We start from the raw sequence: 18,273 nt of genomic DNA, 5'->3' as shown, positions 1-18,273 counted from the left end.
TATTTATCGGTAACGTTAAATTCCAGAAATTTTGCCTTACAATGTAGAGAAAATTACATCCTGACAATGACTGACAAAGTCACAAACACTAATGTGAATATTGGCCTTGCATTTCCTTGGATAGTTTGAGTAAGTCAGGTTTGTATGTTGTTGTTTTTTTTTTATTTTGGGCACAATTCTAGGTTCTCATTGCTGAGATGATTTCTCAATTTACTCTTGATAAGATTCATGCTTGAAAATGATTGTTCATCCAAAAAAAAAAGAAAAGAAAATGATTGTTCACATAAATATGTAGACCCAAACAAGGAAAGAACAGTAAACACTAGCTTTTTTTATGAGTCAGGAATACTATTCCAGGTGTTAAAAATCAACATATCTTCCTTCTCCATGTCTTTCAAAGCAGACCACTTGTGCTGTGAATGAAGTTCTCATTTGCGTTTCTCCAATCTTTCTAAATTAGCACAAAGACGTTCAAATTTTGAGCGCCACCGTTCTTTGTTTTTTAAATCCAGCAATTGCATTTTAAAGTTGCCAATGTTGATATTTAAGGGGGAAAAATTTAATTCCATTACAGTGGCATACAGAGGATTTTTAAGAAAGGCCAATGTCACTTTGCTGTTTCTGAAATCCTGAAACTGCTTGAGAAAAGCTTCCCTCATATTTAAATGTGCTGTTTTAAAATAGATAATGTCAATATTGGAATTATTTTCTGACTGATGTTTCAACAGGCTTAGAAGGTCTATCAAAGTTTCTCTGTAAAAATCTTGAGCCAAAACAGATAATTTGTTTTCAACTAAATAACTTCTTCTAACACCGAAAAATTGTGTTTTCTTTCCCCAGTAGTTTATGATTAAGCTGCTTTAGATATGAAGTAACATCCACCATGAAATACAGTTTTTGAATTCACTGATTGTTAATTCTGGATAGTGAACACCCATCTCGAGGAAAAATGCTTTGATTTCTGATAATAAGGAAGCAAAATGTTTCAAAACATTTTCTTTTGTTATTTATTTATCATCTGTTATTTATCTGTGGAAGACACACTGGTATTTATCGGTGGATGACATACTGTTATGGGGGGATCTGTGGGTGATGTACTGTTTTGGAGGGGAATCTGTGGATGACGCATATATGTCATCTTATGTGTGTGTAAATAGTATTATAAAATTAGTGGGAATCATCATGGATATTTTAAGCAGGGTTCACTCAAATAGTCCTCACTGGTACTGTTACATATTGACCTCAGAACCACTAACTTATTTTGCTGGCTCCGAGATTAAAAAAAAATGCGTGAAGCTCTGGCTCACAGGGCTCCAATACATATATTATCCCACAGGGGAGGGGGTGGGTTGGTCCATGCTGGACAGTGACTCACCAGGCACCACGATGCAGCCAGTGACCCACACATGGCTCTCTCCTCTGTTGCTCCTCAGTCTGTAGTGTAGAGAGGATGCTGCCTCAACACCGCAGTGCCAGACAGTCATGTTCCCCATACCACATGACCTGACTGAAGCTGTGTGGCGCCACACAAAAAGTCACATCTTTTATACCACATGACCCAACTAGAGCTGTGTGGAGCGGCCACCCAAGCTGCACACAGGGCAGGCACTGACAGAGGCTAGAAGCAGAGTCCTGACTCCTGAAGCAGCCGCCTGGCAGACAGAAGAGCCAAATTAAAAGTATAAAGAGCCACATGTGGCTCGCAAGCCGCAGGTTGCCGACCACTGACCTAGAATACTGCACCCAGCCAGAATCACATTTAGGTTTGAAGGAAGGATACGTAGCTTCATGGATAAGCAATAGCTCAAATGTAAAACCAGCCTTAAAGGAAAAACTGAAAGGTCTACTTTGAGATAAGACAGACAGACAGACAGATACACCAAACTTATACACAAAGAGGACATTAAATTCCATGTCAATCATCTCCCTCAATGTCAATGGACTAAATGCAATAGTTAAGAGACACAGAAAAGTTGTAAGGGACAAAGTTGGACACTTTATACTAATCAAGGGATATTTGCAACAGGAAGAAATCACACTACTAAACATATATGCATCCAATGAGAGACCAGCAAAATATCTAATATGGTTATTGACAAATTTGAAAGATGACATATATAATAACACAATAATTGTGGGAGACCTCAACCTAGCCCTGTCAACCATACTTAAACCCAACAAAAATATACTACCCCTGAAAAGAGAAATGAGGCCTAGTAGCTATGTATAGAACACTCCATCCCCAGAAAACTGGATACACATTCTTCTCCAATGTGCTTGGGCATTCTCAAGGATAGAGCACATGCTGGCACATAAAACATACCTCCATAAAATCAAGAGAAAATAAATTTTTCAGGATAACTTTGCTGACCACAAGGCTCTGAAATTAGATGTGAACTACAAAGGGACACAGAAGAAGAACTTAAACATCTGGAAAATAAATAGCCTGCTACTAAACAACCAGTGGGTCCGAGAAGAAATCTAAGAGGAAATCAAAACTTTCCTGGAAAAAATTACAATGAAGACGCAAACTATCAGAAACCATGAGACACAACAAAACCGGCACTGAGAGGAAAATTTATAGCTTTCCAAGCACACATAGGAAGGAAGATGGTGATATAAATTGGGTCCGTTCATCTCTGGGGATACCAAACCCAGAACTTAGTAACTTATTTGGTATTTTGATAGGTGATCCGGACTTAAATAGTGCCAAGTACTTGACTCAAATGGCAGAATAGGAATTAAAAATGTTTATGGACCAGCTTAAAGAGACCTATCTTAAAAGGTGTATATCTGTAGAAAATTATGGCTTTTAATTTTTGATACCCCTCTTTCTCCTATGGTGCTATTTCTCAGATGTCAAGTCCTCTAGAATGGATTTATTTGCATAAAAAACAGCCTCACATATGTGTGCCTTATTTGGAGGTGGTAGCTGTTCTTATTATCAAGGCAAGGCTCAGAACAGTTTTCCTGTTTGGATTTGATTCAGATATAATAGTGTTGCCTATTCCTAAAAAGGAAACAGAATGTATGATAGCACTCAGTGAGCCCCTTCACTAAAATTTAAAGTCATAATTCACTGATTTTCTTTAGCCTGTAATTTGTGAAGGAATTTGCTGTATAACGTTTAGGTTTGATTTATATGTTTTGTGTTAATTCAGCCATCTCGATGTCTGTAGAAAAATTATAAGTGACTGAGATCTAACTTCTTGGTGGCCATTTGATAGTATGAATCAGACCTAAGAATATGGGTCTTATTCTTAAGTTACCAGTACTTACCTATCTGTCAAAGGTGTGATCACTAGGCGAGGTGTATTTCCCAGATACTCATAGGAATATAAAAACTGGGCATCACAGATATTGGCAAAACAATGTTTATCCTCATCATCCCACCGATGTCGCAGCTGAGATAGCCAGAGAAAAGCCTGAGCATTTTCTACCTAAAGAGAGTAGAAGAGTAGGAGATGACTCATAGTTTTGGCTAACAAGGGAACTAGGAAACAAAGTACAGGAAAGATTGGGTGATTTGTTGTTGTTTGCCAGTAAATAACAAGGAATATTAAAAAGCAGAGCACTGAAAGCACATATTTATAATTTTTACAGTTAAATTATGACAAAGGAGCCAAGACCATGCAAGTAGTAAAGAACATTTTATCAATAAATAAACGTATTGGGAAACATGAATAGAGACATACAAAAATGAATTAGACTATTATTTAACACCATAAAAACCATAGAGATGAATTTAAGAATATAATTAACCAAATACTTAGAGGAAAGCAGATAATTTACTCCTGGATATCAACCTAAGAAAAGTATTTGGATACTGAAATTTAATGTCATAAAAACAAATACAAAAAAAATGGCTCTACAGAAAACAGTAATAATTTATACACTTTAAGAAGCAAAAGAATAGATAAAAGTCTAAAAATTGGAAGATACTTTCACAACATTTTGATAACTCACATAATTCAATAGAAAATAATTGTTTTAAAATACAAGTAATAATGGGTCTTTTACAGTAAAAGACCTCTTCTCCAAGAAAATTATAGGTGCATAAAGACATATTTAATATTAATGGCAGAAAATGTAAATAAATTTCAAAATAACATTAAAATTTTGAAAATGGTCTGTAGTAAAAAAATTAAAAACAAAAAGTTTAGTAGTTGAAGAAAAGGCCATTTATACACATTACTAAGAAAAATATAAACTGATGTAGTAACTGTGGACATTATCTGAAGTGTTTTAAAAACATAATAACATGACATAGCAATATGAGTACATAATGACTATAAAAATCATAGTGAAAATATGCTTTGATAGCACATTACTTATAATAACTGAAAGCATAAATGTCCAATTACATGTCTTGGATAAGAAAATTGTTGTATACATATCTGATACAATACCACACAGCTATAAAAATTATGACATCTTAAATTGTTCAACAACTTCAGATCCCAATAATTCAGGAAATGAAAGGCAAAACTAGATGCTCTCTCTCATTTTTATTGATATGCTATCAGTGAGTACAAATGACAAAGCACACAAAAATGATGCAAACTCCAAATAAATGGGGAATTATGAGAAGGGATAGATAATAAATTTTAATTGGTAAAAGTAGAACTTCTAAGGTGTGTAAGGACAAATCATGTATACATATCAAAAAGGTGAATACATATTATCAAAATTATATATTGTAAGAACAATGGCAAAGCAATAAAATTTGGCTGTTAAAAAAGAGTCTTCCATTATATGTCTTCTGGGTAATTTAGGAGGGCTGAAATATATTTCCTTGAAACTCATTGAACTACAGAATAATGAATACAAAAGTCATGGTATATATAGATTATAATGTAGTTCTAACAAATAACAAAATCATAAAATTTTCAGCAACCTGAATAGAACTATGCTGAATAGTGAATAGTGTCAGTTAAAAGAAAAGAGATAAAGACAAATCTCTCATAGGTGGCTCTTCTAGATGCACAACAAGGTAGGAAAAAAGTCAACAGAATGGGAAAACTGAGCCACACAATTGAATTGGCAAGATATAGGAAAAGAGGAAGCGTTTGGTCCTTAGGAGAGGGAGGAGCTACACTGGTAATGGTATGCTGTTGGAATGTACCCTTGTAAAAGAATAATTGATAGCATTATAAATCATATCTCATTTTAAAAATAAAAGCAAAACAAAAAAGAAGGCACGAGAACCCAATGGGAGGATATTCTTTCTGTGTGGTACTTTTAGTAATACTAAGACAAAAATTACATTCTTTACAAGACTTACACATAAAAAACATTCCTGTAATATTGAGAACATGATCCGTGGCAGCCAGATTAATAGAACAGCAGGTTGGGTGCTTGTCTTGTATACGACTGACTCAGGTTTGATCCCCAACATATTATATGGTCACCTGAGTTTTCCAGGAATAATTTCTGAGAGAAAAGCCAGGAGGAACTCCTGAGTATCACTAGGTATGGCCCCAAAACTAATTTAAACAAAAAATACGTCAGTTAGAAGTACGTTGCTCTGATTAGAGTATTCCTGAAGGTTATAAATGAGTGTATGATGTGATTCTCTCCCAATTCTATGGCTAGTAGAGAGTCTGGAAACAGTATTTTGGTTATATGAGATTTTCTCTAGTTTCAGTACTCATAGTACAATAATTCCCTATATGGAGGGACATTTCTGGATGTTTGAGACTCACCTTCTGAGCAATCATTTTGGACACTACATCCCGTGCATGCACATCAATGGTGCATATGGTCATAATCTTCTGTCGGTCCCCCTTGGAAAGCTGGCCAATCAACATGGTGATGAGTGTTTTAAGTTGGACTACTTGCTTTTTGTAATAGTCCTTCATGGCATTCTCATAACCTTCTTCCAGTCTGGAAAATGCAATGCCTACCTCAGTTGTCCACCAGATCTGAGTGCAGGTCAGGGCTACCTATGGCAACATGAATCATTTATTAAAGTTGTTACTAGGATTGTCTCCAAAACCAGCCCACTAATCATATATCTGTATTAAGTAAAGTAGATATTTTAGAACCTTGTTTATAGACAAAATAAGATAATTTGTCTTTTAGACTGTTGCTTCATTTTACCTTTGGATTTAGATTTATTAATTATGGTAAAGGAATTATTTTGTATAAAAATCTTGGGTGGCTTTTCCAATTAAGTACTATATACCTTTCTTTCTGCATTGCAAACTTGATTGCATTCTCCTTTGTTTTTCTTTCAAAACTTATTGTCAATATTTCCACCTATTTTCCTCTCCATTGTATGCACTCTTATCTACTTCTCTACTAAAATACCCTCACCATGTTTAGGGGGCATTCCTTATTCCTTATACCTAAAAATTTATCTCTTAAAGGTATATGGCAATTGTTAGTTATTAACTGATATCAACAATTTTCTTTCTGGTTCCTTGGTTACCATCTCCCAATTTTCCTTCTGTATAAAAATGTACTTTTTCTTTCTAATAGTTTTCTCTTTCTAATTCCTTAACAACTCAGCTTTGAATGAATAAAAAAAAATACAAGATTTATATACAAGATTTTAGAAAGATGAGAGTATTCTAGATCTAAAATTGTCATCTAAGACAAACATTTTACAAAGGTGGCTACAAAGTACTTCCAAGCATCAGTTACAATAGAATGTTTTTAATACCCTCTACCTCATAAGATACATGAAAATTATTCAAATACATCAATAAATCTAGTTAAATTTCCTACTATAGTCTGAAGAATTGGAATCTAATTACTTCTAATTATTCTAATTCTAATTATTCTCATTCTAATTCTTCTTTTACTCTTGCTTTAGCCATAGTCAGTTTCATTTAATTTCTTAAACACATTTCGACTTCCTTGTTTTTAGCATTTTCCCCATGTTATTCTCTATTTTTGGTTGTTATTTTTTCCTGAATTTGTCTTATTGAGTTCTATTACAAATAGGAGTTTGTGCAAATTAATGTATTGTATTCTTCAAAAGGTGATGACTAGGTCACTAATTATATGCATGTAGAGTACTCTGACCTATTTATTATCGTGTCATGTCTCTTTAGTAATTAACTCACTTTCAACCAGTCTGATAACTCTAGCAAGGAGAGGTTTCACAATTTTTTGCGAAGGTGTATTATATTTAGCACAATGCTTGGTATATAAAAATAGGTTGGTTAAATAAAATGGATTGTTTACACTTTCTCTTTAAGAGTTAGTAATGATAAAAGAATAATTCCAATTTCTCCAAGGTAATGATTGTATTGTATAATGAAAGACAATTAAACTGTTCTCCCTCTTTCTAAATCTACCAATCAGTGTCTCTTAATTCTGAAACACCCAATAAATTTAATGTGTGGCACCTGTGAAGCTATTGATCAAGATCACTGAAAAAGCTACGTGTAGAGTGGAAGCACATAAAAGCCTCATTTAAGAGAATACCTGAGCTGGATAATCAAAGAGCCATTGTTCCCTTGGCTTTTCTTCATAGGCAGTTACACCTTCAGTCATCTCATGCCTCACAGTTGCTTTCATGTGAGCAAGTACATGGTTCAACCATATTTCTACCTTAAAGTCAAAACACATTGAAAAGGAAAACAACTCTGAATCAGACATTGGCTTTTAAGACTTTATGATATATTTTGAATATCAAATAAATGCCAAAATGATGAAACTACTAGATAGGTCAATGGGCTGAGAACTCTGATTTTTTTCTTGGTATGGCAGTAGTTTAAGTCCCTGCCTTGAAGAAGGCTCAACAATCCTGCCTACACTGGACATGCTCTGGCATGTAAAAAGCCCAGTTTCATGCTTCACAATTAATCTCAAAGAGACAAGAAGCTGATGAATTGTCCCAGTCACAGATCCTGATTTGTGTGGTCACATACATATATGCACAAGACCTACAAATTTTATAATATTGATAGTTGAATAAGGAGTACAGAAAATCAGTGTAAAGTTAAATAGAGAAGCTCATTACCCACCTCAAAAGAAAATAAAACAGTAAAATTTCAAGTGGAATCAAACAGTTCAGTAAATTAACAGGCAATGACTTATTACCACCATTGTGAGATATAACAATCTTCACAAGTTTTCTTTTATTGAAATATTATTTTTATTATCATATCTGCCATTTGTTGTTTACAAGCAATATAAAATTAATTATTCGTGTGTGTTAAATGGGTAGGCTTGAAGGTTGGGCAGAAACTGGAACAGTGGCGAAAGGTAGTTCACAATGGTGGTGTGCTGGTGTTGGAACATTAAATGTCCCCCAAAATTGTATTTTAAACAACTTTTGTAAATCACAGTGCTCAAATAAAGCATAAATATTTTATTTTTTAAATAAAAGAAGATATGCTAGATATTACACATTTTCTTCCACTGGAAGTAAAAATATGAGATCTGTACCTGGTAAATAATCCATATTATTTACCAGAAGAGATAGAGCATTATTTTATGAGTAAAGTGAACAAATAAATAAGAATTAGGCTAATTTAATAACAGAGAGATATGCTCATCTGAAAAAAAAACAAATTAGATTACAATGTGTTAAAGAATAACATATTGGATTATAATAATAATAATAATATCAAAGAATTGCCATTCAGAGTTCATTTTTTTCATTCGGAGTTCTTATGAAATAAGCTTAACCTGGTTTAAAATTAGAGTAAATAGATCAGTGGATTCTCATGATCTAATCTACTATATATAAAAATTAAATAACATATCTACTAATATATAGATGATATATATTAGGTGCATATATCTATATATGGATATAAATATAAATATAGCATAAATATAGATATGAGCAAATCTAGGATTATATCTATATATATGGATATAAATATAAATATAGCATAAATATAGATATGAGCGAATCTAGGATTATATTTCAAACCATTTCCTTGGTCTTCCAAAAGAAAACATTGTGTATAAACTTCATTTCATTCTGATAAAAGTAAATCATATTATTTTCTGGTATTACCATGGTTTTAAATAAGCATGTTAATGAAGCTTGAACCCTACAAGATATTTTTCTATGTATTATTTTGAAATAAATAAACATCTCTTAGGATAATGCTGTATTGGCTTATTTAAAATAATGACCTAGGAAATATTTATACTTTAGTGGTGAGGTTAAAAAATGAAAAGTAAATTTAAGGAGCGTTCGAAGAGATAGCACAGTGGTAAGGCATTTGTCTTGCATGTGGCTGACCCAGGAGGGATCTGGTTTGATTCCCAGCATCTCCTATGGTCCCCCAGCCTATAGGGACGATTTTTGAGTGCAGAGCCAGGAGTAACCCCTGAGCACCACTGGGTGTGGCCCAACAACTAATCAAGGCACCAATCAATCAATCTAAAAAGTTTTTTTTTAAAGAAGAATCATGTTTTGTATTATGTATTTGTATTTATATTTATTTAATTGTACTAGAAAATATATCAATAGTATTTCTATTTTTGTTTGTTTGTTTTTGTTTTGGGGGGCCACACCCAGTGATGCTCAGGGGTTATTCCTGGTTATGCGCTCAGAAATCACTCCTGGCTTGAGGAACCATATGGAACACTGGAGATTGAACCTCTGTCCGTCCTAGGTCAGCTGTGTGCAAGACAAACACCTTACCACTGTGCCACCGTTCTGGCCCCTCAATAGTAGTTCTTAAAGCAGTATTACATAGATCTTCAAATACTCAGCAGTAGAAAGAAGTTCCTCTGAATTTGAACATTAAAGTAACATCTTTGGAAAGTAGGTTTATTTCTAAGGACAGTTGGCTCAGGGAAGATGTCAGTGTTCCACAGTTATTTGTGGAGTTTTCCAGGGATTTTTTATTAAAGTTTTCTAGTGCTGTTATACTTTTTACTTTTTATTTCTCATTGACTTTTGAAAGTCAAAGAATAGACACATAAAAATACTCCAACAGTGGTTCAAGATAGGGGAAACTGAGGGCTATGAAATAGTACAAGAGAATACGGTACTTGTTGTTTATAGCTGACCAGGGTTCTGTATGTGATATCCCAATGTTCCTCTACCAGAAGTGATACTTGAACACAAAGTGTGGAATCAATTCTGATAACCTCCAGGTATTGCATAAAACAAACAAACAAAAAATAGCAAGTTAAGGGAAGTTGAAATTTCCGGGGCATAAACTAAAATGCTTATACAATGTCAAAATGTCATTCTAAAAGCTATTACTTGAATATCTGAGTGAGAGATAAAGAGATACAGAAGTACACTATAAATGTCTTTTTTGTTACCTGCCCACTGCAGTCACAGGGTTCACTGAAAGCCACATATTCTTCTTCTTTGCTGTACATACCAAGACTGATCTTAGATGTTATTTCACTATTGTCTTGCTGGAATTTCATCTTGGCTATATTGTCAAAGAGTTTGGAAAGGTGGCGTTGAACCTTTGAAAATGTGAAAAGTTTAGTGTTCATGTTCAAGAAGCTATTTGTTAGTACTTTTATAGGACATCCATATGACAATCATTATTGTGTTGAACACAAAATATTTAGTTGAAAGCTTGTAAATATGATGGTGCTCTAAGGATATAAGCCAGCTAATAAGTTGGTAAGTATATAAAATAAATAAATATAAAAATAATGTCAATACCATACTTTCTATAAGCCATTGATTATAAGAAGTTTGATTCATTTTTGTTTGATATACTATAAATATGAACATATTGATCAAACAGTTAGGATTAATGAGTTCACTTCCTTAGAAATTACTGTGGCAGGAGATATAAAAGATAATATGTTGAATAATAATAACATTCATATTTGACTACTTGAGAAAAGCATTACAGTGATATATATATATAACATATATATATGTTAACTAGTTTTTGGAACCACATATAGATCAGTAATAAATCTAATTGATATCCATAGGTCCATAGAAAGTGCTAGCATTCTAATATTAAGCAGAAAGAATAACCATGACAGAACTAAATTTTAGTATTATCACTATTAATTTTGAGGCTCATTGGAGTGATGCTTTGTGCAGTGTTTCTATGAGGATTCCAGACAGTGTTTTGTTGTGGACTGAGATAAAGGAAATAGTAGATTGGAGAATAAAATGAAACCTACCTACATGTAGTATCTTTTAGGTATTTAATAATAATTTATTTATTTAAGAACCAAGGTTAGAAACATGTTCATAGTTGGGTTTCAGTCATTGATTGTACACAAGCGTAACTTTCCAGCAAACAATGTGCCACATTACCTTCCTTCCCCAACCCCTGACTGTCTTTGGGACAGGCATTCTATTTCTATCTCTTACTATCATTGCAGTTGTTATTTCAGTTATTTCTCTGTGTTCATCACTCTTTGTGGTAAGCTTCATATCACGGGCAGGTCTATCTGGCCCTCATCTCTATTGTCTCTGGGTACTATTACAATACTTTTTTTTAATTTTCTTTATTTTTCTCAACACACAGTTCAGTGAGACTATTCTGTGTCTATTTCCCTCTGACTTATTTCCCTCAGCATAATAGTCTCCATGTTCATCCATATGTAGGATAATTTTGTGATTTCATTTTTCCTAGAAGATGTACAGTATTCCATTTTGTATATATACCCTAGTTTCTTTAGCCACTCATTTGTTGTGGGTCACTTGCGTTGCTTCCAGTTTCTGGTTATTGTAAATAGTGCTGCATTAAAGATGGTAGTAAAGAGACATTTTTGTATTGCATTTTTGTGTTCCTTGGGTATATCCTTAGTAGAGGTATTGCTGTGTTTTGAGAAATATCCATATGTTTTTCTGAAAGGCTGGTCTAGATGGCAATCCCACCAACAATAAATGAGAGTTCCCTTTTTCCCGCATCCAGGCCAGCACTGGTTGTTCTTTGTGATATGTTCCAGTCTCTGTGACATGAGATTCATTGTTGTTTTTATTTGCATCTTCCTGATAAATAATGATGTGGAGAATGTATTCATGTGTTTTTGGCCATCTATATTTCTTAAAATTATAAACTATACAGGCCTTTTTGAGCTATACTATATAAAAATTAGTGAGTGGCATGTTTAAACTTACATTTTAATAAGCATTCCAAGTTTGAGAATTCCAAGTTTAAAATCTGAGTGAAGGGGCTGAAGCGGTGGCACAAGTGGTAGGGCATCTGCCTTGCATGTACTAACCTAGGATGGACTGTGTTTTGATCTCCTGGCATCCTATATGGTCCCCAATCCAGGAGCAATTTCTGAGTGCATAGCTAGGAATAACCCCTAAGCATTCACCAGGTGTGGCCCAACCCCCCCAATAAAATAAAATCTGAGTAAAGTTTATGATTTTGATAATGATTTTTGTATTAGATATGAGGAAAGTTTGCTACAAAACGTGATATGCTCAATTCTTCATGATTAATGAGACTAAAAATACTATAAATAAGGGGATAAAAGAAAAATAATATACTCTTCATTTGTACTTGTTTCATACAATCACTCAAATTTAGTTAGTTATAGTCTTACAACCCTGACTGATTCCTCAATTTTAATCACATCTTTCAACTACTTGTGATATCTTTAATTAAATCAGATCAAATTATTATCTGTATAGTATATATAGAATATATATAGTATAAATGTATATATGTATATATATACACACAAATACCCCTCTTTGCATATAATAACAAAGCTTCTCCAGTCTACTCTAGAAACAAAAGATATCTGTAGGCCAGAGGAAAATCTAAACAACAGTAATAGAAATGAAAACTATAGTGTGAGGCTTGATGGCACCATACATCTAAATATACAAACGAATTAAGATAGGAGTCACATGAGAAACTTGGAATTCTCTCCTGTTGGGAACTCTTCAGTTCCTACGGGTTTATACATTTCCCTAAACCTTACCTGTTGCGGAACTGTGCCATTGGAAAGGACGTCTAACAAGTCAGAGGAGGAGAGAAAATAAAACCTAGGAAAGGCAAGCCTTTTCATATCCAGGTATTCTGCCAAAGCCTTCTCACACAGGGATAATCTGAGGACACAGACAAAATTTTATAAGTAACTTTTCACAGACTGATAGGTACATGTATGTTATCAAAATGCAAACAAATGCAATATATGGAATAAAATCAGCAACTACAGTGATATACACTTAAAATATTAAATATATACATAGGGGTACATTTCTATGAAAATTAACATGATTATGTAATAATACTCAGTGAAATCAAGGTACATATATTCATTTACTAGATATTTTAATAGATCTCAGATATAAAGAAAGAAAAGGAAATATTGCCTTCTTCATTACAAAAAAGTAACAAGCAGACTATCACCTATTTTGAATATCTTCCAATTTTTCATAAAAACCTGATTTATTGGTGGCTTCAATTACATTTGGAGTTTTTTGAGCATCATATGCTAGTTCCTTAAAGTCAAAGTCAATGCCTTCAAATCTTTCAGAATCCTGAAAATTAAAATGTATCAAAATTAACTATAATTTTACTCAATTCAAAGAAGCTTCATTCATTTGAGTATTTGCAAGTTCCCAGATTATTTGATAGTGATTGCACATGAATAAAGAAATACAGTTAGTTTAAACAGCGATTATCATATATTTTGGTCTTAGAACCTAGTTATGCTCTTAAAAATAATTAAAGAACAAAAGTTTCAGTATAAGGAGAAAATTTATCTTTTAATAATAGATATTTTGTAGTAGAAGCCAAAGTTAATTTTAAAAATATTTGTTAGTTCACTTTTGCACAGTAGTAAACCCATTATGATAATACAGTAAGATTTTGTCTAAAACATTTATACTCACCAAACAAAATGACTTAGAAAAAAATGTGTTATTTCATTCCCATTATTTCATTCCTCCCACTCCCCCACAACTTTTCTCTCTTTTTCTAATTTTTAGGCAATGGTATTTATTGATGTATTTGTTTTTGTTTTATGGGCCACACTCAGCAGTGCTCAAGGGTTACTCAGGGAGACTCTGGGGTCTTGGTTGGTTCCTTGCAACTATCTTTCTCTACCCACTGATCTCCCACAAATTCTTTAATCTGCCTGAAACTCAGATTATTCTCTTTCTCTGCTTTTCGGTTCACTAGTTGTGATACCACATTGCAGAATCTCTGAAAAATTCCACCATATACTCATAGAATATTCATAAAAAAGAAAAATAATGTCAGCATTATTATTTAATAGTTTGATCTTGAGGCTCCTCTGAGTAGGTCTTAGAACTGTTACTGGTTCACTAGATCATACTATGAGAAGTGATGACATAAGACCAAAACATTCCTTAATAAAACAGATAGAGGAATCAGTATTTTTGGGGGTAGATGCAAGTTTTTGTGAGGTAATTTTTCTTCATCAAATGTACTACTATGATGTCAAATTTTAGATACAATGTTCTTGAACATATCTTCAAAGCCTTTTCAAATGATTGATATAATAAAATAAGTTATATGATATATTTTAATGATTTTATGATTCCTCAGGGAGGTATCGGATGCATACTGGGAAGAAGGGTGGAGGGAGGACAACACTAGTGATGGGAATGGCTCTAATTCATTGTCACTATGTACCTTAAATATTACTGAGAAAAACTTTTAATTCACTTTGATTACAATAAAATATTAAAAAATAATAAAATAAAAACAGCAGCTCCCAAAATCAGAAATATCTGGCATTAATAATAGAATAAAAAAGAATAAAAAATTGTAATTACAGAGTGAGCAACTTTTTCTAATATATATACATATGTAAATATATAACAAATTATATATAAAATTATACATATATAAACAAATTTGGGAAATATTAATAAAGATTAAAAATACTCAGTAGTTGGCTTTACCTTAACTGATTTTCTTATGTGTCAGAGTTCTCTGTTATATTGTTACAGCAGATTAAATATAAGAATTTACATATCTAGGGTCAAAGTGATACCACATTTGCTTTTCACATGGCCAACCCAGATTCAATATCCCCAGCATCTCATAAGGACCTCGGAGCCTGCCAGAGTAATTTTTAAGCCCAGAGCCAGAAAAAAACTCCAGAGTGCCACCATGCCCCCCCAAACGTTAACATGTCTTACACACACATTTGTGAACCTAAAGATGTCAACAATACTAATTATTTTTATGCTTACTTGACAATTTGCAAATGTCTTTTGTTTTGTTTTTAGCCTCACCCAGCAATACTCAGTGTTTACTCCTGGCTCTCTGTTATAAATTACACCTGGCAGGCTCTGAGGGCCATATGGAATGCCAGGGATTTAATTGTAATTTTTAGGCAATGGTATTTATTGATTGATTTGTTATTGTTAATTGATTGACCTGTCCTAGGTTGGCCACATACAAGATAAATGTCCTAATGCTGTTCTATCTCTCAGGTCTCTCAAGTGTCTTTTTTTTAAGTTAAAAATACCTTCTCATATGTGGAATATTAGAAACTTCTCAGGAGAACAAAAATAACCAAAAGTAATAGAATTGAATTGCTAGATAAATATCAAGAAGTCTTCTGAAGATAACTTGTCACTGATAAGATGGAAGGGGAAAATTTAGGAAAGGTAACATTAGGACTATGGTGAGATAGTCATATAGTCAAGCTTGGATGCAGTAAGGAAACTGGGGGTATTGGTGAAGGAGGAAAATGGACACTAGTTAAGTGATTGGTGCTAAAATATTGTAGACCTGAGAATACGAATACTTTTGTAACCCTATAATTAATAGTGATTTAATAACAAACAAACCTCATCTTACATTTTTTATTTTTATAATTAAACCTGTATTCTATTTATTAGCATATGGGTAAATAATATATAGATTACTCAGTTTAATCTATTATAACAACTGTTTTCTGTTACTTTTCTTTGTAAGTTAAAAACTACTAATTATAGTTATCTATTTAACTGTGTATTTGTGGTTAAAAATAATTTTTAATGAAATACACTAACTTGCAAATAGTTTGGGATAATACATGACACTTTGAAATCAAACTTACTTGTAAACATAAGTTTGTTTTGAAGAAATACAAACAATGAAAAAATTTAATAAACTAGAATATACCAGGAGGGAGTATCTAATAGTGCTCTAAGGAACTTGAATTTGCATAGATACAATACTGACTTCCAATTGTCATCTGATATATGGTTATCTATAGAGAAAACTATAAGCTGGTTGGCCCCAGGTGTAGTTATTAATACATTTTATCTGTATAAATATAGTTAAATAGAAAATTAACACTCCTTTCTTAATGCTTTTCTAAAAATAAAAAAAATAAATTTCACCTTTTTTCATTGACCCTACTTTTGTGACTTGCCAAGTTCAGTATTTGAAGAAGTCCTGAGTAACTTCAAAACCAATTAGAGAAGTAAGACAATCAGAGAAATCATAAAAGAGTGATTTTTCTTTTGATTTGGTTAAAGAAATAAATATAGAATATACTTAAAGGTACCTGGGGCAGCTGAGCTCTAATATCATCAGATCCAATGAATATACTTTCCAGATGAGACCATGTGCGCTGAACATCAAACCAGATAGAGATGACAGCATCAGCTATGGATAACTTCTTCTGCCATGCAGACACTTCCTCCAGGAAGAATGCAATGTATTTGGACATCATTAGGTTCTGAAGTTGGACTTGGTTATCTTCCAGAACTTCTATGAGATCCTCATCAGACTGTAGAAGGGGAACACTGGTTCGTAGGTGGAACTCATAATGGAATTCCATGCCAGCCCACGTGATCTGAAGCTCTTTTAATATCTTCTCCATACCCATCTCTTTCACAGCTTTGTCTACGATACCTTGGACTTCATCCTCAAAATGGTGCAGCTGGAGATGTAGGAGTTGTGCCAGAGTTGTATTTTCATCCATGATGAAACTTACACCAGTGATTTGCATCAGCTGTCTCCAGTGCCTTTCACGAATGGCTGGATTCTGCAATTCAGCTACTGCTCTTAAGGAGGTCAAGGTGTTCAATACCACCCTTTCTAGGCCTGTAAATGCATCCCATGATCTTATCTTCTTATCAAAATGTCTTAGTTGTCTAGAAAACCGTTTGCACTCCAAATCCATGGCCTCAACATTTATATCCCTCCATTTGGTATTCTCCCAGGCATGGATACTAGAAGTCACAATCCCTATAGTGTCCCAGAGTTCCTTCAGTTGACAAACCTCTTTTCTGCACTCTTTCAGTTGCTTGTAATCAGGAATATTTACTTCAAACAAGCTGGCTGACTCAGAAATGGAGGCCATGTTGGATTCCATTTGCAGGATGTCAATATGCCTTTCATCCAGTATTTTATGTGGGTCAAGGCTATCAAATCTACAAAACATAACCGACTTCCTTTGTAAACAAGTATGGGTACTCAATTTTAATAGACATAAGAAAAGTGGTAGTTTAAATAATTTTATGCTTATTATTTCAACCAATAGTAGTATATTCCTCATATAATTTGGAGTGGGCTGAATAGAACTGCTTGTAGAAACACCATGATGGACCTTTACTTAACATCTAAGAAGGCAAAGTTATTCCTATCCTCTGTTTTCTCCAGATATAGGTAGAGAACATCTTATTATGAAAGTAATCTTTAGATACTCAACTTGAAATAAGTAGCATTGTCATATTACTACAATGTAACTCCAAAGATCTGCCCTGACTTACTATGACTTACTTAAGACCCTGTTAATAATCTCCAAGTGACAAAGTTCCACCCTGACTCAATATAGCATTATTCCCACTAGAGCAATGGCTCTCAGTATTTTCTTTATATTTGGATCTTCAAGAAACTTCAAATGATCTCCATGTCTTGAATGTTCTCTAGTTTAATTCAAAGATAATTAAAATATGCAGGGAATTACAATGTGCAAAGTTGATGTCCCTTTTTGGTAAAGCATGTTTTAATGGCAGACATCACCTTCAGCCAACATTTACTCTAACTTTGAGAACCACAAAGAAAGCTAAATCATAAGGCCATATTCAAAGTTTTATAGTGTTTCTGGGGTTTTCCCTTGTTGTAAACCTAAAAGTCTTCTCATCTTAATTTTCTCCAATCTTTCCCTGATCTCCTTCTACACCCTCTGGCAGCTTGTAGATCTGCCCTTAATGCCTATTAAGTACGATGTTACTTTCTTTACAGTTTTCATTTGTGACTTTTTAAAAATCATCTTTTTTCTGATGCTCATGGCATGTGTTCACTGTTTCTGTTCCTGACTACCTTATTTTTTTTTTTTGGTGCTCCAGCTCCATCTTGCATTTCTGATTAAATCTCTCCAGAAAGATATGGACTGTACATGCAAAGGAAACTACACATACAGCTA

General features: G+C 33.5%; 1 protein-coding gene across 1 annotated transcript in view; it reads right to left on the bottom strand.

The window, feature by feature from the left end:
- DNAH9 (dynein axonemal heavy chain 9) overlaps positions 1 to 18,273 on the bottom strand; it is a 704,007-nt gene that overhangs the window by 500,910 nt on the left and 184,824 nt on the right. Inside the window, exons 20-26 of the mRNA XM_049776731.1 lie at positions 16,408 to 17,278; positions 13,284 to 13,414; positions 12,853 to 12,979; positions 10,252 to 10,404; positions 7,438 to 7,563; positions 5,706 to 5,945; positions 3,280 to 3,440 (exon numbers count right to left, since the gene is read on the bottom strand). Coding sequence (XP_049632688.1) covers positions 3,280 to 3,440; positions 5,706 to 5,945; positions 7,438 to 7,563; positions 10,252 to 10,404; positions 12,853 to 12,979; positions 13,284 to 13,414; positions 16,408 to 17,278 — 1,809 coding nt within the window. The remainder of the gene's footprint in view (positions 1 to 3,279; positions 3,441 to 5,705; positions 5,946 to 7,437; positions 7,564 to 10,251; positions 10,405 to 12,852; positions 12,980 to 13,283; positions 13,415 to 16,407; positions 17,279 to 18,273) is intronic.

Source organism: Suncus etruscus, chromosome 7 (assembly GCF_024139225.1).
Source record: "Suncus etruscus isolate mSunEtr1 chromosome 7, mSunEtr1.pri.cur, whole genome shotgun sequence".
Classification (NCBI taxonomy): domain Eukaryota; kingdom Metazoa; phylum Chordata; class Mammalia; order Eulipotyphla; family Soricidae; genus Suncus; species Suncus etruscus.
This window is presented reverse-complemented; position numbering and strand designations above follow the sequence as displayed.